The sequence below is a fragment of the Protopterus annectens genome, chromosome 6.part1 (genome assembly GCF_019279795.1).
Source record: "Protopterus annectens isolate FY-2018-M chromosome 6.part1, PAN1.0, whole genome shotgun sequence".
Taxonomy (NCBI): domain Eukaryota; kingdom Metazoa; phylum Chordata; order Ceratodontiformes; family Protopteridae; genus Protopterus; species Protopterus annectens.
The window spans coordinates 519,359,951-519,377,562 of record NC_056738.1 but is presented as its reverse complement, the minus strand read 5'-3'; the positions used below and the strand labels follow the sequence as shown (position 1 = coordinate 519,377,562).

At 40.9% G+C, this 17,612-nt stretch overlaps 1 protein-coding gene across 1 annotated transcript in view; it reads right to left on the bottom strand.

Annotated features, from left to right (window-relative positions):
• The window catches only part of NBEAL1 (neurobeachin like 1), a 2,263,075-nt gene that overhangs the window by 1,471,704 nt on the left and 773,759 nt on the right, over nucleotides 1-17,612 (bottom strand). The window contains exon 22 of the mRNA XM_044075407.1: nucleotides 655-835. Within this exon, the coding sequence (XP_043931342.1) occupies nucleotides 655-835 (181 nt within the window). The remainder of the gene's footprint in view (nucleotides 1-654; nucleotides 836-17,612) is intronic.

Here is a 17,612-nt window from a genome sequence, read left to right as displayed (position 1 = left end):
TCACTAAACTCTAATTTATTGAAAATGTTATGAGATTATGTCAAATTACTTTGGAGATGCCACCCTTTATGTGTATATATATATATATATATATATATATATATATATATATATATATATATATATATATATATATATGCCGCCAAAACTAGTGAGTTAATAAGGGCACAGGCTTCTCAAAAACCTTTAGTAAAAGAGTTAATTTTCAATGCACTCTGTCATAAACCCTGCTGCAAAAAATAAGACACTTCAAAGTGTAATGATTAAAAGTGTTTCATGGCAAAGTGTATCATGACTAAAAGTGTAGTGACACATTTTTAAAAAAGGCTATAAATCTCAATATGTGTGCAACATCAGAATGGAAACTCACAATTATATATTCAAGTCTACAATTAATGTACAAAACTCCAGTTTCAGAATGGGATCAAACCAAACAATGCAGTTTACTAACAAAGTAAAGATGAGTTTTGAGACAGAAATTACAAAATTTATCCAAAGCAATACCACATTTTGGATCAGGAAACTCAAGAAAATAGTTCTTCATTCAGCACTTCTCCAAGCTTATGATCTATAGTTGCACACTTAAGACATGACTGGAACAATTTTCATTTGTAAAACACATTACTCATAACAGAACTAACAGTTTTACAGTACCTGAAGCTCTTGTGGAAGGTAAAACTACCCAGTCCTCATCTGCCGGAGACATTATTTCAGGAGTAAGTTCTGCTGCAGTCAAATCATTCACATTTTTTTCTGGTAATACACCATTCAGATTATTGATTTGCTCAAGTATTGGAAACAGAACATTCAGTCCACCAATGCAATTAATCACATCCTAGGGAAAAAAAAAACATATTGAGGTACAGCAGAATAGTAAATGCTTTCCTAACGTCTCCATTATCTGCTTACCTTCTGAAATATACCATTTTTCCTTCATTCTGTTCTTACATGTCCTTTTGAAAACCTCTCCTAGGGTTCTAAATCACAAAATATTCAGTCCATCCATCATATTTTCCTTAAAGAAGATTCCCTGAAGCCCTGCTGTCATTTATACTTATAAAGGAGTAAACTAACACTTTTTAATTTGAAATTATTAACTTTTTAGTTTCCAAGTTGGCTGATTAAACGTGACTTCCGTCCAGTACAAAAATGCAACTTAAGGGAGATATCTGCTCCTTTAACATTTTGCTCTTGCAGTGCTGTAAATCTCTGTCCAGATTCAGAGTATCTTCACTGTCTTGCATAGCAATAATGTGAAGGATGAATATCAATGGAGAAATAATTCTACTCAACTTTTAAAGCTAGTCCTCTCCCACTTTATATGTCTACCCCCTATTTGTACCTCTCAAACTCCAGGTGCAAGAAATCCAGACAAGCTCTAAAATTATGGGGGGGGGGGGGACAAAGGCCCAAAAACAAGGGCAGATTTTAAATACTGCTCTTATAAACTCAGAAAGTTGGTAGAATATCATTATTTGTGTTTTGCCAGAAAACCACACATTTTATGAACAGACCAAAAAAAAAAGGTGAAAATCTGGACATCGAGCGGCATGTCCCCATTCCAAGCTCCCTTGGATCAATCTGTTTGATCTGTAATCTACTCTTCTAAAAAACATTTTCTTTAAGAGATGGAATCACTCTCCCATGAGCATGTATTTTTTTAACCAGAAGCATTTTTATTGCTAGAGAAACACATATTTTCAAGTAATACACAAACTGCTTGGTACGCAATCTTTTCATACAGAATGCTACACAATCAAAATCTTAAAGAGTGCTAGTAATAAACATTTAGGCAGTCAGAGCTTATACACTGCATTTTAAACCTGGCGTTTCAATTATGTCTACATTGTTAAGAAACTGAAAAACTTTTTATCATTTCACCATACTAATTCAAAAAATCCATACTGCCCCTTAAAAAGGGAAAAAACAGAATCACACATCCAAAACTATTTACACAAAGGGATCAGGTATTTGTTTACCTTATTTTCTTTTAAGCAAACATCAAATTTCCAATATGAGATCATGTTTCCTTAATTTGTGTGTCACGAAGGCTAATGAATTAATAACACTGTGCCAGAATTTTGCTAAAGATCATGATGCACTGCTGATTCCCATAAAGATCTTTTTATTTTTTTTAAGTTTTGTCTCCAATCCCTTACAGATCACCTCCTTAAGCATTTTTTACCTCACTTATCGACTGTTTTTTTTTTAGATTTCAGTTTTATTACTGCTTTTCTGGCTATTATTGAAGTCAATTACAATAATTTTGTCAGTTAAACACATTTTATTTTATACTGACTCAATAAAAATCTCTAAACCAAGATTAAATTGCTGTCCAAAACACACAAAAACATACTATTCAGTTCTTGCGTATACTGAGAAAACCCAAGGCATTCCCCAAAACATGTTAGCACTACCCTAAACCATCACAGCACCAACCATCACCGCTTACAGATGGGAAGATTTTTTTCAAGTCTTATTTAAATCTAATTTGACAGTTCACTTTTGAGAACAAGCTTAAAATCCTCCCCTAAACTAAACTGCACTGCTGCTGCAGACTGTTGCGTTACCCACACAAATTAAACTTTTCCTTCCAGTTACTCTGCAAGAGCCTAAAAGCACTACAGAGTACTAATTTCACACTATACCCATATCTGACCAACAACCATTCCTCCTTTGCAGTAGACTGCATTTGCAAATTCTTAATTTATAGTGAATTTATTTACACAGAAATTTGTCCCCCTTGTTCAGTAATCATTCATGTAAAACTGACTCAAAAGCCTAAACATACTATAGGTTCATAGGTAGGTACTAGGCTATCGTCCCAAGGGCCTAGATAAGCCTAGCCAACAAGGTTCCCTGGCTTACACCACCCAAGAAAGTTAATTTCCTGTGCCTTTGTCTAGCAGAGCCACAGAAGTGATTCCTGGGGTGTATTTCCTATTTCCCATCCACTCATTAAGATTTTTCTTGAAGAGTGCTAATGAGGAACTTTGCTTGACATAGATGGATAGCTTGTTCCAGGTATAGGAAGTCTCTGGGACAGGAATCTATCCCTCCAGCATGTCCTGTTTATTGTGATGACAAGGTTTAAGTCCCTAGAGCGTGTAGCTCAGAGGGATTGGGATTTCTTTAGGTGTAGCACGTCCAACAGCTCTGGGTTTAACATAGCTTTATATGTTAGGCAGAGATCTCCTCGGAGTAAGCAATAAGCTATGGAGTAAAGCTGGAGTTTTTTGACATGGTCAGTGTAGGGCATCTGTTTGAGGCCAGTAATCCCCTTTGTGAGGTACTTCTGTGGACTTTCCAGCTGCTGAAGATGTCTTGTGAGGTACATTCCAAAAGGAGCGTTGTACTCTATAATGGGTCTAATGAGTGCCGAGTAGAGGGGAACAATGACCTCTTTTTTCCTGGATGAGAACACTTGTGATGAGGTGTGCCACATTGGATTTCCTGACACTATGGCGATGTGATTATCAAAGGAGAGACTACTGTCCACCTGAGTCCCAAGGCCTCATCACACATTCGGCATTAACTAGACTACCATTTATGTGGTAGTTCATGGGTACAGAGTTTTTACAAAAGGGTATGACAATGCACTTTTTGGCACTGAGCTTGAGGCCATGCCTCTGACACCAGGCATCTGTCTCAGTGAGGCCCTTCTTTAGGATGTCTACATCATTTGGGGACTCTACTATGGCTCCTAGTTTGCAGTCATCTGCAAACTTCATTAGCCAGAGGCCTTCTGTGTTAGCCTGTACTTCAGGGAAGTAGATACCAAACAGGAGAGGTCCCAGGACTGAACCCTGTGGTACTCCACTTGTCACTGGTTTGGAGAGAGATTTGGAGTCTGCAACTTTTACAGTGTGGGTTCTGTCAGTGAGCCAGTTGGCAACCCATCTTGTGACGTAGGGATTTATACCTAGTTTAGTGAGTTTAGCTATAATTCCAGAATGGGGGATGGTGTCGAAAGCCTTGGCAAGGTCAAGATAGGCTGTGTGAATCACCTTTCCCTAGTCTCACACAAAACAAGAACCTTGATCTTTTAAACTCAAGCAAAGTAAATTTCCTGTAAAGAATCTTGGGCTATTTGACCCAATGGTCACAAAGTATATAAAAACATTTATTTTCTTTCCTTCTAACCAATGTGTGCACGCAAACGTGCCTTTATTTCACAGTTTTTCTTCAACTTCATTTGAAGGACATTCCACACCAAATTCTTTTGCTAAAGCATAATCATTGCACTACATCTATGCTCTGGAAAGTAGTTACTGGTGTTGGCAGTTCTTTCCTTTGTGCTTTTAATATTCTGTATTGCTCTGTAATCTTTTAGTTTTAGCAACTCTTTCACAAGCCTTTCTTTTTTGGACATCCACTCAACACCCGCCTCAACCACTACAACTGCTTCAGTTGGTTTAAGGCATCTCCCCAAAATTTGTCATGAATGATTAACAAAACACTCCTTCAGTATATAACATGTTCTGCTGTTAACTCTCCTTGTTTTCACTAACGTCTAGTTCATTACTTCCAGTCTGCCAGTTTTTCATTAATCTGGAGACCAATGCTGCTGTGACTGCCCTCTCCAATTTTTTCTGTACTAAACTGTACATATCTGTCATGTTACTTTGTGTGCCTCAACATAAACATTCAGACAGCCATTTATATATATTCTGTACAAACCATTTATATATATATTCTGTACACTAGCTGCGGAAGACAATTTCTTATCGCACATATGACCCGTATGATGTTTACAGTCATGGCACATCAAAATACAAACCACTACTTAAAGATGAACAATTCTGGTAAGTACATCATCTCAGTGTTAGCAGCTCAGAAACTAAATTACAGAACATGACTGCAGTCCGGGAAGATAAAAATGATTCAGTAATTCCTTGCAAACTGCAAAGATGTTGCCTGATCAGACTCATCCTGCCACCTTGTAGGCTGTAGACAATGCTGATGCGTGGTTTTCTCACCCAACCTGTACATAAACCACTAGTGCTGATTTAATGCCACTTTGCTGCATCTACAAAAAGTTGACACTATTTTTCACAGAACAAGAATTCTTCAAAGTTCCAAATGAATACACTGCTGAAGAAATACTTCAGCAACAGGGAGGCTGAAATTTACTTCCAAGACTGCAGCAAACTTTTCATACTCAAAGGAGAAAAAACTACTAAACAAATGCTGACATACAGACTGGTTATTTTTAAATGTGCCTGTCAAAGCAGGGCATCCTACGGGACAGGTGCCATTCTGTGACTACAGAATCCTAAAAGTTTCAGGCAGGTACTAAAGTTATGGAGAGCTGCCACATTTCCAATGTTGTGCATACTGAGAGCTATAGCAGGCCCAGGGGGAGTTGCCAATTGCAGGAACACTTTTGCAGTATTAATACAATCCTGCTTTGTAGAATTTTGAGGTCATATCACGTTACTTTGTTTTGCTTGTTTTACAATCTAAAGACCTTTTCTTGCTTTAACACGGAATTTCGCAGATTATTTTTCTTGAAAATGTTAAAAGTATATTTTAGCAGACTAGTCATACAATTAACAGATTCTGAACAGAAATTAAAAGAAATTAGTAGGCACTAATTAAAATCATTGTCGACAAAATACCAAATCCTATCCAACTACAAATTTAAAATATCTAAGGTGTCTCATCTTTTGCATTAAAATGTTTATATCCAAATTTTTATAACACTCCAAGTTAGTCCAAAGATGACACTGAAATCAAAGATTATACTCCTTGAATAACAGAGACCGTTCAGACGAAACATTTTAATTAACAGTTGGCCTATCCCATCTTGATATTCATTTCATTTTCATAAACAATTGTGGTTTTGTTCAGTAGCTAGGATAAGGGCGATATAACCATTTATTTTTATCTCTAGTTTTATGTACATCTGCTAAACGACATCAAAGAAATGGCTTTACTTCACATAAAATAATTGGATCATTTATTCATAATGCTTGCACAAGTGACTGAAATTTTATCTGAAATTCTGTTATCATACAATAATCAAAAATGGGTTGCTTATCAGACAAGAGTTTCATATTAGATCAAAGTCAGCGAGGAATAAGAAAAGCTCTACATGAGAAAATAGAATCTCCATGTAGGCAGAGTGTCTCCTCAAAAAACACCTGAAGTTCAACATTATGCTATGCTATTTTTTCCTACTTAATACAACTGGCAAGGCAGGGTCTTAAGTATTTGTGTCCTATTAGGCAGAAAAGTTAGTTTGGCTGGATAAAGAGCATGCCCTTTAATATTACTCTTTTTCAGAAAATGGAAGCCGATATACTTTCCTTTTTCTACTATTTTAGTGGAAAAGTCATTTTCAAATCTGAAAATGTTACTGGATATTTTAACAGGGGAATTAGACAAATCAGTTCTTAGTATATGTTCCTTGTCCAAACAGGAAAGAAACAGAACCATGGACCTTGGTGGCAAGTCTCTTTTGAAAACCCTACAAAGCCAGAATTATCAGATCCATTTTTTACCTCCCCACATTATGTCATTCACTATACTAGTAGATTCTGAGATTACTTCTCCATTCTGTGTTTGCTAAATCACACATTTTGTCAACCAGCCAAACATTTTGTTAGGAATTCAGTCAGGAACTCATCCTTATCTGCAATCTATATCACAGACAGAGGTCTAAGCCTTTAATCAGAAATCCTTGATGAAGTCCTGTGTCCCTGTTATAGATCTCTTGAAAGAAATTCACTTTGTTGTAAATATTGTCTGCTTCTACAGGTAATTCCTGTATGGAAATATTCTTTTAAAGGCATGCATGCCATGCTGACAGAATCTGACATTACCCATTTCTTGATTTGATTCAATTTTGAAAGATGAAAAAGTTTTAGAGTCCACAGCCACAAATGTAAAAGTCTAACAATTCAGTGAGATAATATTCTTAAAATGGCTTGTCTTTTAATTGAGTTGTACAGAACTTCTTGTCAAATTTCTCAGTCACTTGAACAGCATCTAAAAAGCACTACTTGGCAGCCTTTTTGAATTCCACTCTCAGCACCACTTGGTATTTTGTGATTTAGGTGGCATAAACTCTCACATCAAGCAGATCTAAACCAGAATACCTGGCTCCCACATTCTATTCTGCATTCATTAGAGTACAGATCAAACATTATATATGTACTCAGTCCTATCAGAATTACCTCTGCCCTCATATCACATACAACAATGCTAGACTAAAGAGCCACACTCTACTGACCTCATCCATGTGCTGCAGTTATTCTCTATGCAGTTGTCCTCCAATACCTCGTTTCAAATGTTCTTAATTCTAGAGAAAACATGACTCCCACTGAATTTTTTTTCCATTATCTTTTTCTCGCCTCTGCCCTCCAACCATCTAATGGGACATTGGCCCGTTCATGAGGACCACCCACAGATCTGTCACAGCAACAGCCCATGCAGGAGACCATCATCCAGTCTTATACTGGAAACACCTGTGCTATTATCAGCATTCCAGTAATAAGGATATTTTGTGTTATAGCCCAAACCCCTACCTGGTGATGACATACACCTGCATCACTGAAGGAACAAAACTTTCCTCTTATGTCCGCATATACATACAGAATAGGTGCTACAACCACTGGCTTGGGCAAACAAACCAAAACAAAAAGGCTGAAGAACACTTTGAAACTGCTCTACTGAAGAATAAAATGCTGAAATACGGCCAAAATGAACAAAAACACCAGTTTGTTTAACATTAAGTGCTTTTCGTCTCGTTATTAGCGAGACTTCTTCAGACTAAAAATCATTTACTCAGGGTCAGTATTTAAATTACACTAACAGTTATCAGTTTCCCCAACCACCAATCAGGACAAAAAGCATACCTAAAATTACCATTCAAACAACTCTAAGCAATTAATTATGAAGATGTAACTATATATCAAAAACAAAGAGTATAAAGCACACCAGAATCCATAACAGTGTATTTATTAAGCGCTTTCGTTTTCTAAATAAAAACTTCTTTAGAATGAAATAATTACAAAAAGCTGACCCTATATATACATCGTTGCCCCTACTTAACATAATTGATAAATTGCATCACTGATAATTAACTAAAAGAAATACAGCTCTCAAAATGCAGGTACCACATAAATAAATAAATACATGTAGTACATAATAACATGTACAACTGTAAAATTCATACAAGTTTAGAATACAAAAATCATTAAATTACATATAGAAGCAAAATTATTATACAGTTTCTTAAAAATACCTTAAAATACAATATAAGTGGTATGGTTTACTTATATACTTACATATATCCTTCAGTTTTGAGTCTGAGGATAAAGCTGATAGACTACTGTTTAGACAGAGTTGTTGCGTGGCATTAGTTCTCAATTGCCACTTTAATTCCCTTAGATTCCAAATAGTCATTCAGTGGCCCTCCTCTGTCACCCAATGTTACTTGTTCTAATACTGTAAACTTAAAACTATGTCCCTCATTATTTATAACATGTACTGCAAAAACATTCTTCAAATCATGTTTCTTAATATCATAAAAATGCTGGTAAACTCTTTACTGAATTCATTAATACATAAATAAATAAGTTAGTTCAGAAAGAACAACAAAGCACTTGTTTAAACTTTATTACAGTTCCTGAATCCCCACATACATAAATACCTCAGTCAATCAATCAAATCCCCCCACACAAAAAAAAGAAGTTATGTACCTACCATAACGTTCCATGTTAGTTGTCTGCTTCTCGCCTTCTTTCTTGCTGGTTGGGTTCGGGACTCTGCCATCTTCAAAAGCTTGAGAGCTGTTTACTGACTCGAGGCCACCCCATATCCCATGATGCCTGGCACTAGATACCCAGATCTCATTTGGTAAGTCTAACTGCAGACATAATAAGGAAAGGATCCGATCCTGGAATGTATAAAACCTACCAGAGAGGCTACTAGGCAGAAAGGAATAGCCAGAGAAGACTCAGCCAGTGAAAAACCATAAGGAACTCTTCTCGGTCTACAAAGCTAGGGGGATGGAGGGTGGGACGTAAGAAAGAGAAGAAGAAGACAACTAACATGGAATGTTATGGTAGGTACATAACTTCTTTATGTTAAGTAGTCTATCTCGCCTTCAATCTTGCTGGTTGGAACAGTGTCCCTAGCACCTAAAATCCTGGGTGGCTCATCGGAACAAACTCTTCGAAACAGTGGAACCAAAATCAGCTCTGCTCCTAGAAACCACATCCAACTTGTAATGCAAAACGAAAGTATGTGGGTTGGCCCACGTAGCCGCAGCACAAATAGATTCCATGGGCAACCTAGCCTGAAAGGCCACAGAAGTGGCTAAAGCTCTGGTGGAGTGACTTTTTGGTTTAAGAGGCAATTCTTTATTCCTCAATTGACAGATAAATGTGATGATAGAAGTCAACCACCTGGACAAGGTTACTTTTGAGACTGGAAGACCTTATTTACCCTCAGCATAAGAAAGGAAAAGTTGGTCCGATTTCCTGATGTCCTTAGTTCTATGCAAATAAAAGCGTAGTTGCCTGTGAACATCTAACTGATGCAATTTATATTCCGCCCTATTGGAGTGGTTGGGAAAAACACAGGAAGGTCTATGGACTAATTCAAGTTATTCTCTGAAGAGACCTTAGGAAGGAAGGAAGGATTAGTCCTGAGAGCAACCCTGTCATTGTGGAACACTAGGTACGGAGGACGGGTACAAAGAGCCTGACGTTCCGAATAGCTACCAGAAAGAGGGTTTTCCAAGATAAAAACTTCAAGGAACAAGATGCTGCAGGTTCGAAGGGGGGCAAAATTAGAGAAGCTAAAATCAAATTTAGATCCCACGGAGGTAGAGGATCTCTCACTGGAGGCCGGAGCAGAGTGGTCCCTTTGAGAAAGGCTTTACATAGCTTATGAGACATATTTTCTGACAGGCCAATGTGAAAATTTGAAATTGCAGCTAACTGAACTCTAATTGTAGCGGAAGCGGACCCAGTATGAAAGAGTTCCGCAAGAAATTCCAAAATGTGCTGAACAGGGGCTGAAAAGGGGTCTATACTCTTAGCCTCTGCCCAGGAAGCAAAACGTTTCCACTTACTAGTGCAAGTTTTTCTAGTCGTAGACTTGTGCGATGATAAAATAATTTTGTGCACAGAGGGGGGGGGGGGGGTATCAGGAAGCCTGGCTAAAAAGTGGAGCAACCAAGCAGTGAGCTGCAGAGATTGGTGCAGCCCACCCGATTGATGGATCAGAAGGTCTGGAACTAGGTCCAGAGTCCAAGGCTGCTCGAGAAGATGATGATGCAGGAACGGGAACCATATTTGTGAAGGCCAGGAAGGAGCAATGAGGATCATTTTGCAGCCCAATACGGTAGCTTTAGTTCCGGAATTAGGGGAAATGGAGGGAATGCATAAAGAAGTCCCTGAGGCCAATCGTGGACTACAGCGTTTCTGGGGGAATGTCCGGGAAGTGGAAGGAGAGAGAAGAAATTGCTGCACTTGCTGTTGAAGGGGGTGGCAAAAAGGTCACAGCAAGGTTGGCACCATCTGCAGAATATTTGGTCCGCAACTACTTGATTCAGAGACCACTCGTGAGGCATGAGACTCGCTCTGCTCAGCCTGTCTGTTATGACGTTGGACCTCCCAGGGATGTGCATTGCGATCAGAAACCGTTGGGAAGAGATCGCCCACTGCCAGAGTCTGAGTGCTTCTCGACATAGGCCGTAGGACTTGGTTCCGCCATGCTTGTTGATGTACCACACTACTGACATATTGTCCATTTGAATTGTAATGGTCCCGGTAGGAAGAGAGTCCTGAAGAGCTTGCAATGCTAAAAGCACGTCCCTCATCTCCAAGACGTTTATATGCAGATGGTACTTGTGAGGTTGCCAGGTGCCTTGGACTGTCCTGCCCTGATAATGCCCCCCCCCCACCCGATCAGGGAGGCGTCCCGTGGTCACCGTAGCAACTGGAGGGAGAAGTACAAATGGTCTGCCCAGGGGCACTGATGTGGAGACCATCCACCACACAAGGTGCTTTTTGCAAGCTTCTGTGATCATAATCATGTGAGACATGGGATGCTGCTGGAAGGACCATTGGGTGCAAAGAAACCACTGGAGAATCCCCATGTGAAAACGAGCTAGAGGAACAAGTATGATCGCTGCTGCCATGAGACCCAGAGTTTGGAGAACGAACCTGGCTTGAATTCTTTTGCATGCTAATAAGAACTGTACATGCTGGCGAATCACTAATACCCTGTCTGGTGGAAGGCTCGCTGACATGTCTTTTGTATTTAAATTTGTGCCTATAAAGGTGATAGACTGACAGGGTGACAATGCAGACTTTTTTAAATTTATTGAGATACCTAGTCTGGAGCAAGTCCCGATAGTGCAGTTTCTGGCTCGCAGAAGGTGATGCCTGGTGGTAACAGTGAGGAGCCAGTAGTCTAGATATGGAAACATCTGGAATCCTTGCCGTCTCAGGTGAGCGGTAACTACTGCCATACATTTGGTGAACACCCTGGGAGCTGTAGTGAGACCAAAGGGCAGAGCTTTGAACTGATAATGGCTGGCTCCCAGCTGGAAGCGAAGGAATCTTCTGGAGCGTCTGTCCATTTTGACATGGTAGCACGCATCCTGAAGATCTACAGAGCACATCCAATTGTGCTGACCCAGAAAGGGTAAAATGGACTGTAGCGTGACCATTCAAAACTTTGTTCTTTGTACAGACCTGTTCAGTCTGCTGAGATCCAGAATGGATCTCCAGTCCCCTGTCTTTTTTGGTACCAAAAAGAACCTTGAGTAAATTCTGGATCCTTGCTGGTCTGCTGGGACTTGCTGGATGGCCCTTTGTCTTAGCAGTTCTGAAACTTCTTGAACTGCTTGATGCCTTAGATTGGGTGGAATACCCGGAAGGGACTTGTTTAACACTAAGGGAGTGCGAACAAAGGGAATTCTGTAGCCTTCGGATATAACAGACTGTACCCATTTGTCTTGTGTTATGTCTTGCCAGGCTCTTGGGTACAGCGATAATCTTCCCCGACTGCCTCCAGAGGTGGGCAGCCGGGCAACCCTTCAGGGATGCTGGAAGGGCTTCTCAGAGAAGGATTCTCTGCTGCCCTGGTTTTACGGACCCCCTCTGCCACGAGGGCGGCATCTATTATTGTTCCCTCCTCTGCCCCTGGATGGGAACTCACCACATGTGTCCGTCAAGGTTCCCTGGGATTTCCAGAACCACATCTTTCCACTCTTCTGACCCTTGGGATATGGTCTGGAAGGAGTGGAAAAACCGACTCCCATGGCAGAGAGAGTCTTGCCTTCCTGCTCACACCTGGTAAGGGTGTCCTTCACCTGTGATCCAAAAAGAGAGGAACCATCAAAAGGGGTGTTGGTGAAAGACGCTCTGAAAGGTTCCGCAAAGTTACATAGCCGCATCCAAGCGTGCCTCCTTAGGGCAACGCCTGTGCCCGCGGCTCTACTCGCACCATCAGCTGCATAAGAAATGAGCCTCATGGAGGAGTTCACCACTGAGTTAAGAGTCGCTAACTGGGAGGCTGCCTTAGCCTGGGCCTCCTCAGCTGATGGATCTTGGACGGCATCTCCAAGCCCTTTAAGGAGATCCCTTAGAAGACTGGTAAAGTGGCACAAATAATTCAGAGACCTCATTGAAAAGGTCACTGAAGAGAACATCCGCTTCCCATATCTGTCCATCGTCCTGGACTCCTTGTTAGGGGGATGGACAGATGAAGTTTCAGCCAACTCCTTCTTTGTGGCCACCGCTACCACCATGGCATCAACGGGAACACCTTCGGTCAAAAACTGTTTATCCTGTGGTGCAGTTATGAATTTAGCGGGTCTGCTGGGGGTCGGCTCCACTGTGTCTGGAGCTGACCACGCCTTCAGAGCCACCACAGACATCAGTTGGTCGAAATGCGGAGACACCCAGGAGGTGAAAGGTTGGGATCCGAACGCATCCAAGAATACAGACTCATCCTCGGAAGGGTTTAAGGTAGTCCAGTTCCCCCTCTGCCTAAGCATCTCAAGGATGTCCGAGAAGGAGACATCTTCAGAGGGGGATCTCGGGGACCCCTCCGAATCCTCTAAGTCGGTATCTGATGTGACAGACTCAGGGGAGTCAACATGCTTCCTGTTGCATTTCCTTTTACGAGGTGGCTCCTCTGAATGATCAGGGGAGGCCTCGGAAGAGGAAGATACTCCCAAGGGGGTGCCCTGGAGCATTGGTTCCCCATGCTTAGGGTCTAGAGGAGGGGCAGAGGCAGACACAGGCACCATCGTGGGAGGAGCCGATGGGGATGATCGTGGGGCTGACTCAGGGGCCAGCACACTCCTCATGACCTCAAAGGCATCCCTGCTTGTATGCCGAGAAGGCTCCGGTTCCGAAGAGATTGGAATCCCTATCCACACCGAGGGGGATGGCTCCAAAGCTGATGCAGGAGCCGAGCTCACCTGCGCCGAAGCTCCGAGGGGGAGAATGGGGTCGGACAAGGGTCCGATGCCACTCGCCCCCTTGGAGCCGACAAGGGAGTTTCGGCACCCAGACCCTTCCAAGGACGGTAACCAAGGAAGTGATCGGAGCAGACGACGGAACTGAAGGAGAAGGTATCGGTGCCGACGGTTCCACGACTCGAACCCCAACGAACTCCGGCTCCGAGCTCAAGGGAGGAGTCAGAGGAGGAATAACTACAGACATGGACGGAGCCAACACCTGATGAGGGGGGCTGGACAACATTTTTGCTAGGGCCTGTGATTTCAACAGCCTACTGACCACTCTCTCCACGTCGTGATCTGAAAGCCTTGAGGACCAAAAATAGTGGGACCGATGACTGTGCTCTTGGAGCAGAGGAGACCTCGGAGCAGAGCGTATAGACTCCAGGGAGGGAGACCTAGATCTCTTTCGACTCCCCGACGGCTCCGAAGTGCGAGTCGGGACCGACTGGGAGGCAGGTACATCGGTTCCGTCCGGAAGTGAGGCAGGAGGAACAGCTTCACCCAACGACGGCTCCGAACTGGGAGCTGAAAATTTAGGTGGCTTAGAGGACTTCACGGGCTGAGCCTTAGCCAGTGAATCCTGCTTAAGTAAACCCCGTAGGATTAACTTATTTTTACGCTCCTGCAGGACTCTTGGGCTGAAAGCATGGCAAACTGAACAAGAGTCCTGCAGGTGCATGGCGCCCAGACAATAGACACAAGAAGTGTGACAATCTGTCAGAGACATCTTCTGACAGCATGAGTCACACTTCTTGAATCCGGACACCTTGGTATCCTTGGACATCCCTGAAAATAAAGTGGAACACCAAGAACGATACACAAAAAAAAAAATAGGATATAATAACTACCACACACACTAAAGTTACCACACCCAAAAAAACAGCCAAAAGAAATACTAATAATATTCTACCTACAAGCTAAATAAAACTAAGTAAATACTAATTACATTTTTTTTTTTTTTTTTTTTTTTTTTTTTTTTTTTAAAGAGAAACAGGAAAGGGTTAGCCTCTAATTTAAACGGCTACCTATGTGAAGAAAGTGAAGGGGGAGGGGAAAACTCTCTAACTAAAACGAGTTTTCTGAAGGGAAGGGGAGGGATTCAAGAAAGAAATTATAGGTACAACAAGGTATACTAAGAAAGGTTGCAACTACGACTAACAATCTACACTAACAAACCCTAATAATTTTTATCAAAATACAAATAAAATAATGAAAATATACGACCTGAGCCAGTAAGACAACCTCGCAACAGAAGCGGCAAATGAGATGTGTATCTAGCGCCAGGCATCATGGGATATGGGGTGGCCTCGAGCCAGTAAACAGCTCTCGAGCTTTTGAAGATGGCCGAGTCGGAGCCGAGGATCGGCTCCGAACCCAACCAGCAAGAATGAAGGTGAGATAGACAACTTAACATAATGTTTTACATATCTACAATTCATTAACAATACACATAATATTACCTTAAAAGACTTTTCAATTTTAAAATGCATGCAATTGAATATATTTCATTCAGGCCTGGGAACTGACAGGCACGAGTATGTAACTGCCATATTAGTTCCAGCCTTTCCAACAATAATGCAGTAGGTTCCCCCCTCACATCCACGGAAATACAATCAATCGCTCTAAACTTGAAAGAATGAGTGGGAAATTCTGTTACATGTCTATAGCCAATGCATTTTCTTGCTTAGTCATCCGAATACTATATAGCTGCTCGTATACCCTTTCCTTGAGCTTGCTGTCAGTTTTACCGATAGAAAGAGCAGGGCACCTCTGGCAATGTGCCAAGTATACTACTCCCTTGAAATTGCAATCAAATTTCTTAATAGTCTTGTAGCTAGTCTTTCTAATGGTGAAACTTTCACCTATATCCATGTATGGACAATAGGAACACCTACCACATTTTTGCATCCCTTTCCTATTAAGGCAACTAGTACCTCTTTTACTCATTCCCAGTAAGGACTTAAGATTATTTCCCCATTTGAACATCACTTTGGGGGGGGGGGGTCTTTAAGTTTCGAAAAAAGGGCAAAATCTGACCTAATAATGTCCCAAGTTTTATTAACGGTCTCCATGATACCATACCCATTTAAACTGAACTTGGTAATAAAGCTTGCCCCTTTGGTCAAGTTCCCTTCATTCCCCACACATCCCGGGATAACTCCTAAGGCACTATACCCAGATTAATCCCCTAATAGCAGTCGATAAAAAACCCTAGATCTCTTGTGCTTCAATTCCTTTACAAATGAGACAGGATATCCTCTTTTGGAAAACATTTCTTCAAGTTCATCACATTCTAATAAAAATTCCATATCCCTAGACACCATTCGAGCTGCCCTTACCAGCTGACCCTTCACTACAGAAGGGTTTCTGGAACAAAGAGTGACAGCTGCTGAAGTGAAGAAAGGCATTCGAATAGGTGTCTTTTCTAAAATTACGGGCAGTATATGAATTACTTTGTAGGTCTTTCCTCTGATCAACATCCAAGTAAGCAATTCTTTCTGTATCAAATATAGAGGTAAATTTCAAAAATGTTGTCATATTATTAAAATACGTTACTAGGTTGGCTGCATCATTTTCATTCCCCTCTACCAACATAAAAATGTTTTCCAGGAAACATGTATAAAAATGCATCTTCCCTATTATATGTTGTACTTTCTGCATATATTCTCTTTTCCAGTATGCCATTACTAAATTGGCGAAGCTGCCCCCACATGGGGCAAAGAATTTATCATTGAAGGTAATAAAATTATTCAACAAAACCATATCCAATAATTCAGCCAACAAAGTAATTTGGGCATTAGGGGCTTCTAAATCATGTAATAAAAGGCTGAGCCACTCAATACCTCAATGAGGGTTGCTATTTCCATTTACAAAGTTATTAGGGTGTTGCAATTCCCTTCTGCTGTTCAAAGACTGCATAAACCTCCCTTCAACATATCCACTACGTCATTTAAAATTCTCCTGTTGCCCTCCATATCAAGTATTCCTTGTAGTACACTCGGCTTGTTCAACACAATCTGAAACTCCGCCTACCCCTTCGGTTTGACCAATCCCCGCCCAGGACTGAGAATGAAGAATTAGGACAGGCCAGTCCAGCTCCATAGGCTTCTCTGTCCCTGTTAAATTTCTTTAACTTAATAAGCTTCAGTTTTGCCATGTATTGATCAATACTTGTAAAACACCTCTCATATTCGAACTTGTAGCGCCCAAAATCAGAATCTTTTCTGATTATTTCATTCAAAGGTGTAATTTCCTCAGGAGTGCTTCAGCGTTCAGTTGGTAATGTTTACTCATAAGTTCCAACAATTCAATACCAGGATTACTGAAAAGTTTGATCAAGTCTTTATGGAACATGGACCCTTCGACCAAACTGGTTGAGTATTGCCATGCTCTAAGGCCTTTGGGAATAATGCCCTCGCTGATGCACTCCTTGAAATAAGCTATTTCTAATTGATTCTTTTTGTATTTAACTAATTTAGCATCCAAAACTTTCAAGTTAGCTGCAATGTGAGAAATAATGTCACCAAACCATTCAGCCGGAGACGCAGTACTTCCGCTATTCCCTGATGATTGTAAAGTAGGCGAATCACTGAGCCAACTGCTCAATTCTTGAGTAGGAGCTCCAATAAGCCCCACGGGTTCACTCTGTGCCAAATCTATTCCTCCCCGTTCTTGATGAACAAAAGGATCACAGTTTTCTATTTCAGTAGGTAGTGTGTGAGTACTTAAATTTAATAAAGTGTCCATGGAATTATTAATTCCACCTGAACATCAACTAGGTAAGGAAACAGATACTGAATTGCATCCACTCAGTGGATGGGTAGAAAGCATGCCCCCAGCACTCGTTAGATATTGTGTATATACATATACAGTTGCATCGTCATGATTAACTGGTTAGAGTTGTTTGAATGGCAATTTTAGGTATTTTTTTTGTCCTAATTGGTGGTTGGGGAAATTGATAACTGTTATTATAATTTAAATACTGACCCTGAGTAAATGATTTTTAGACTGAAGAAGTCTCGTTAATAGCAAGACGTTTTCATGCTAAATAAACTGGTATCTTCGATAGAGCAGTTTCAAAGTGTTCTCCAGCCTTTTTGTTTTGGTTTGTTTGTCT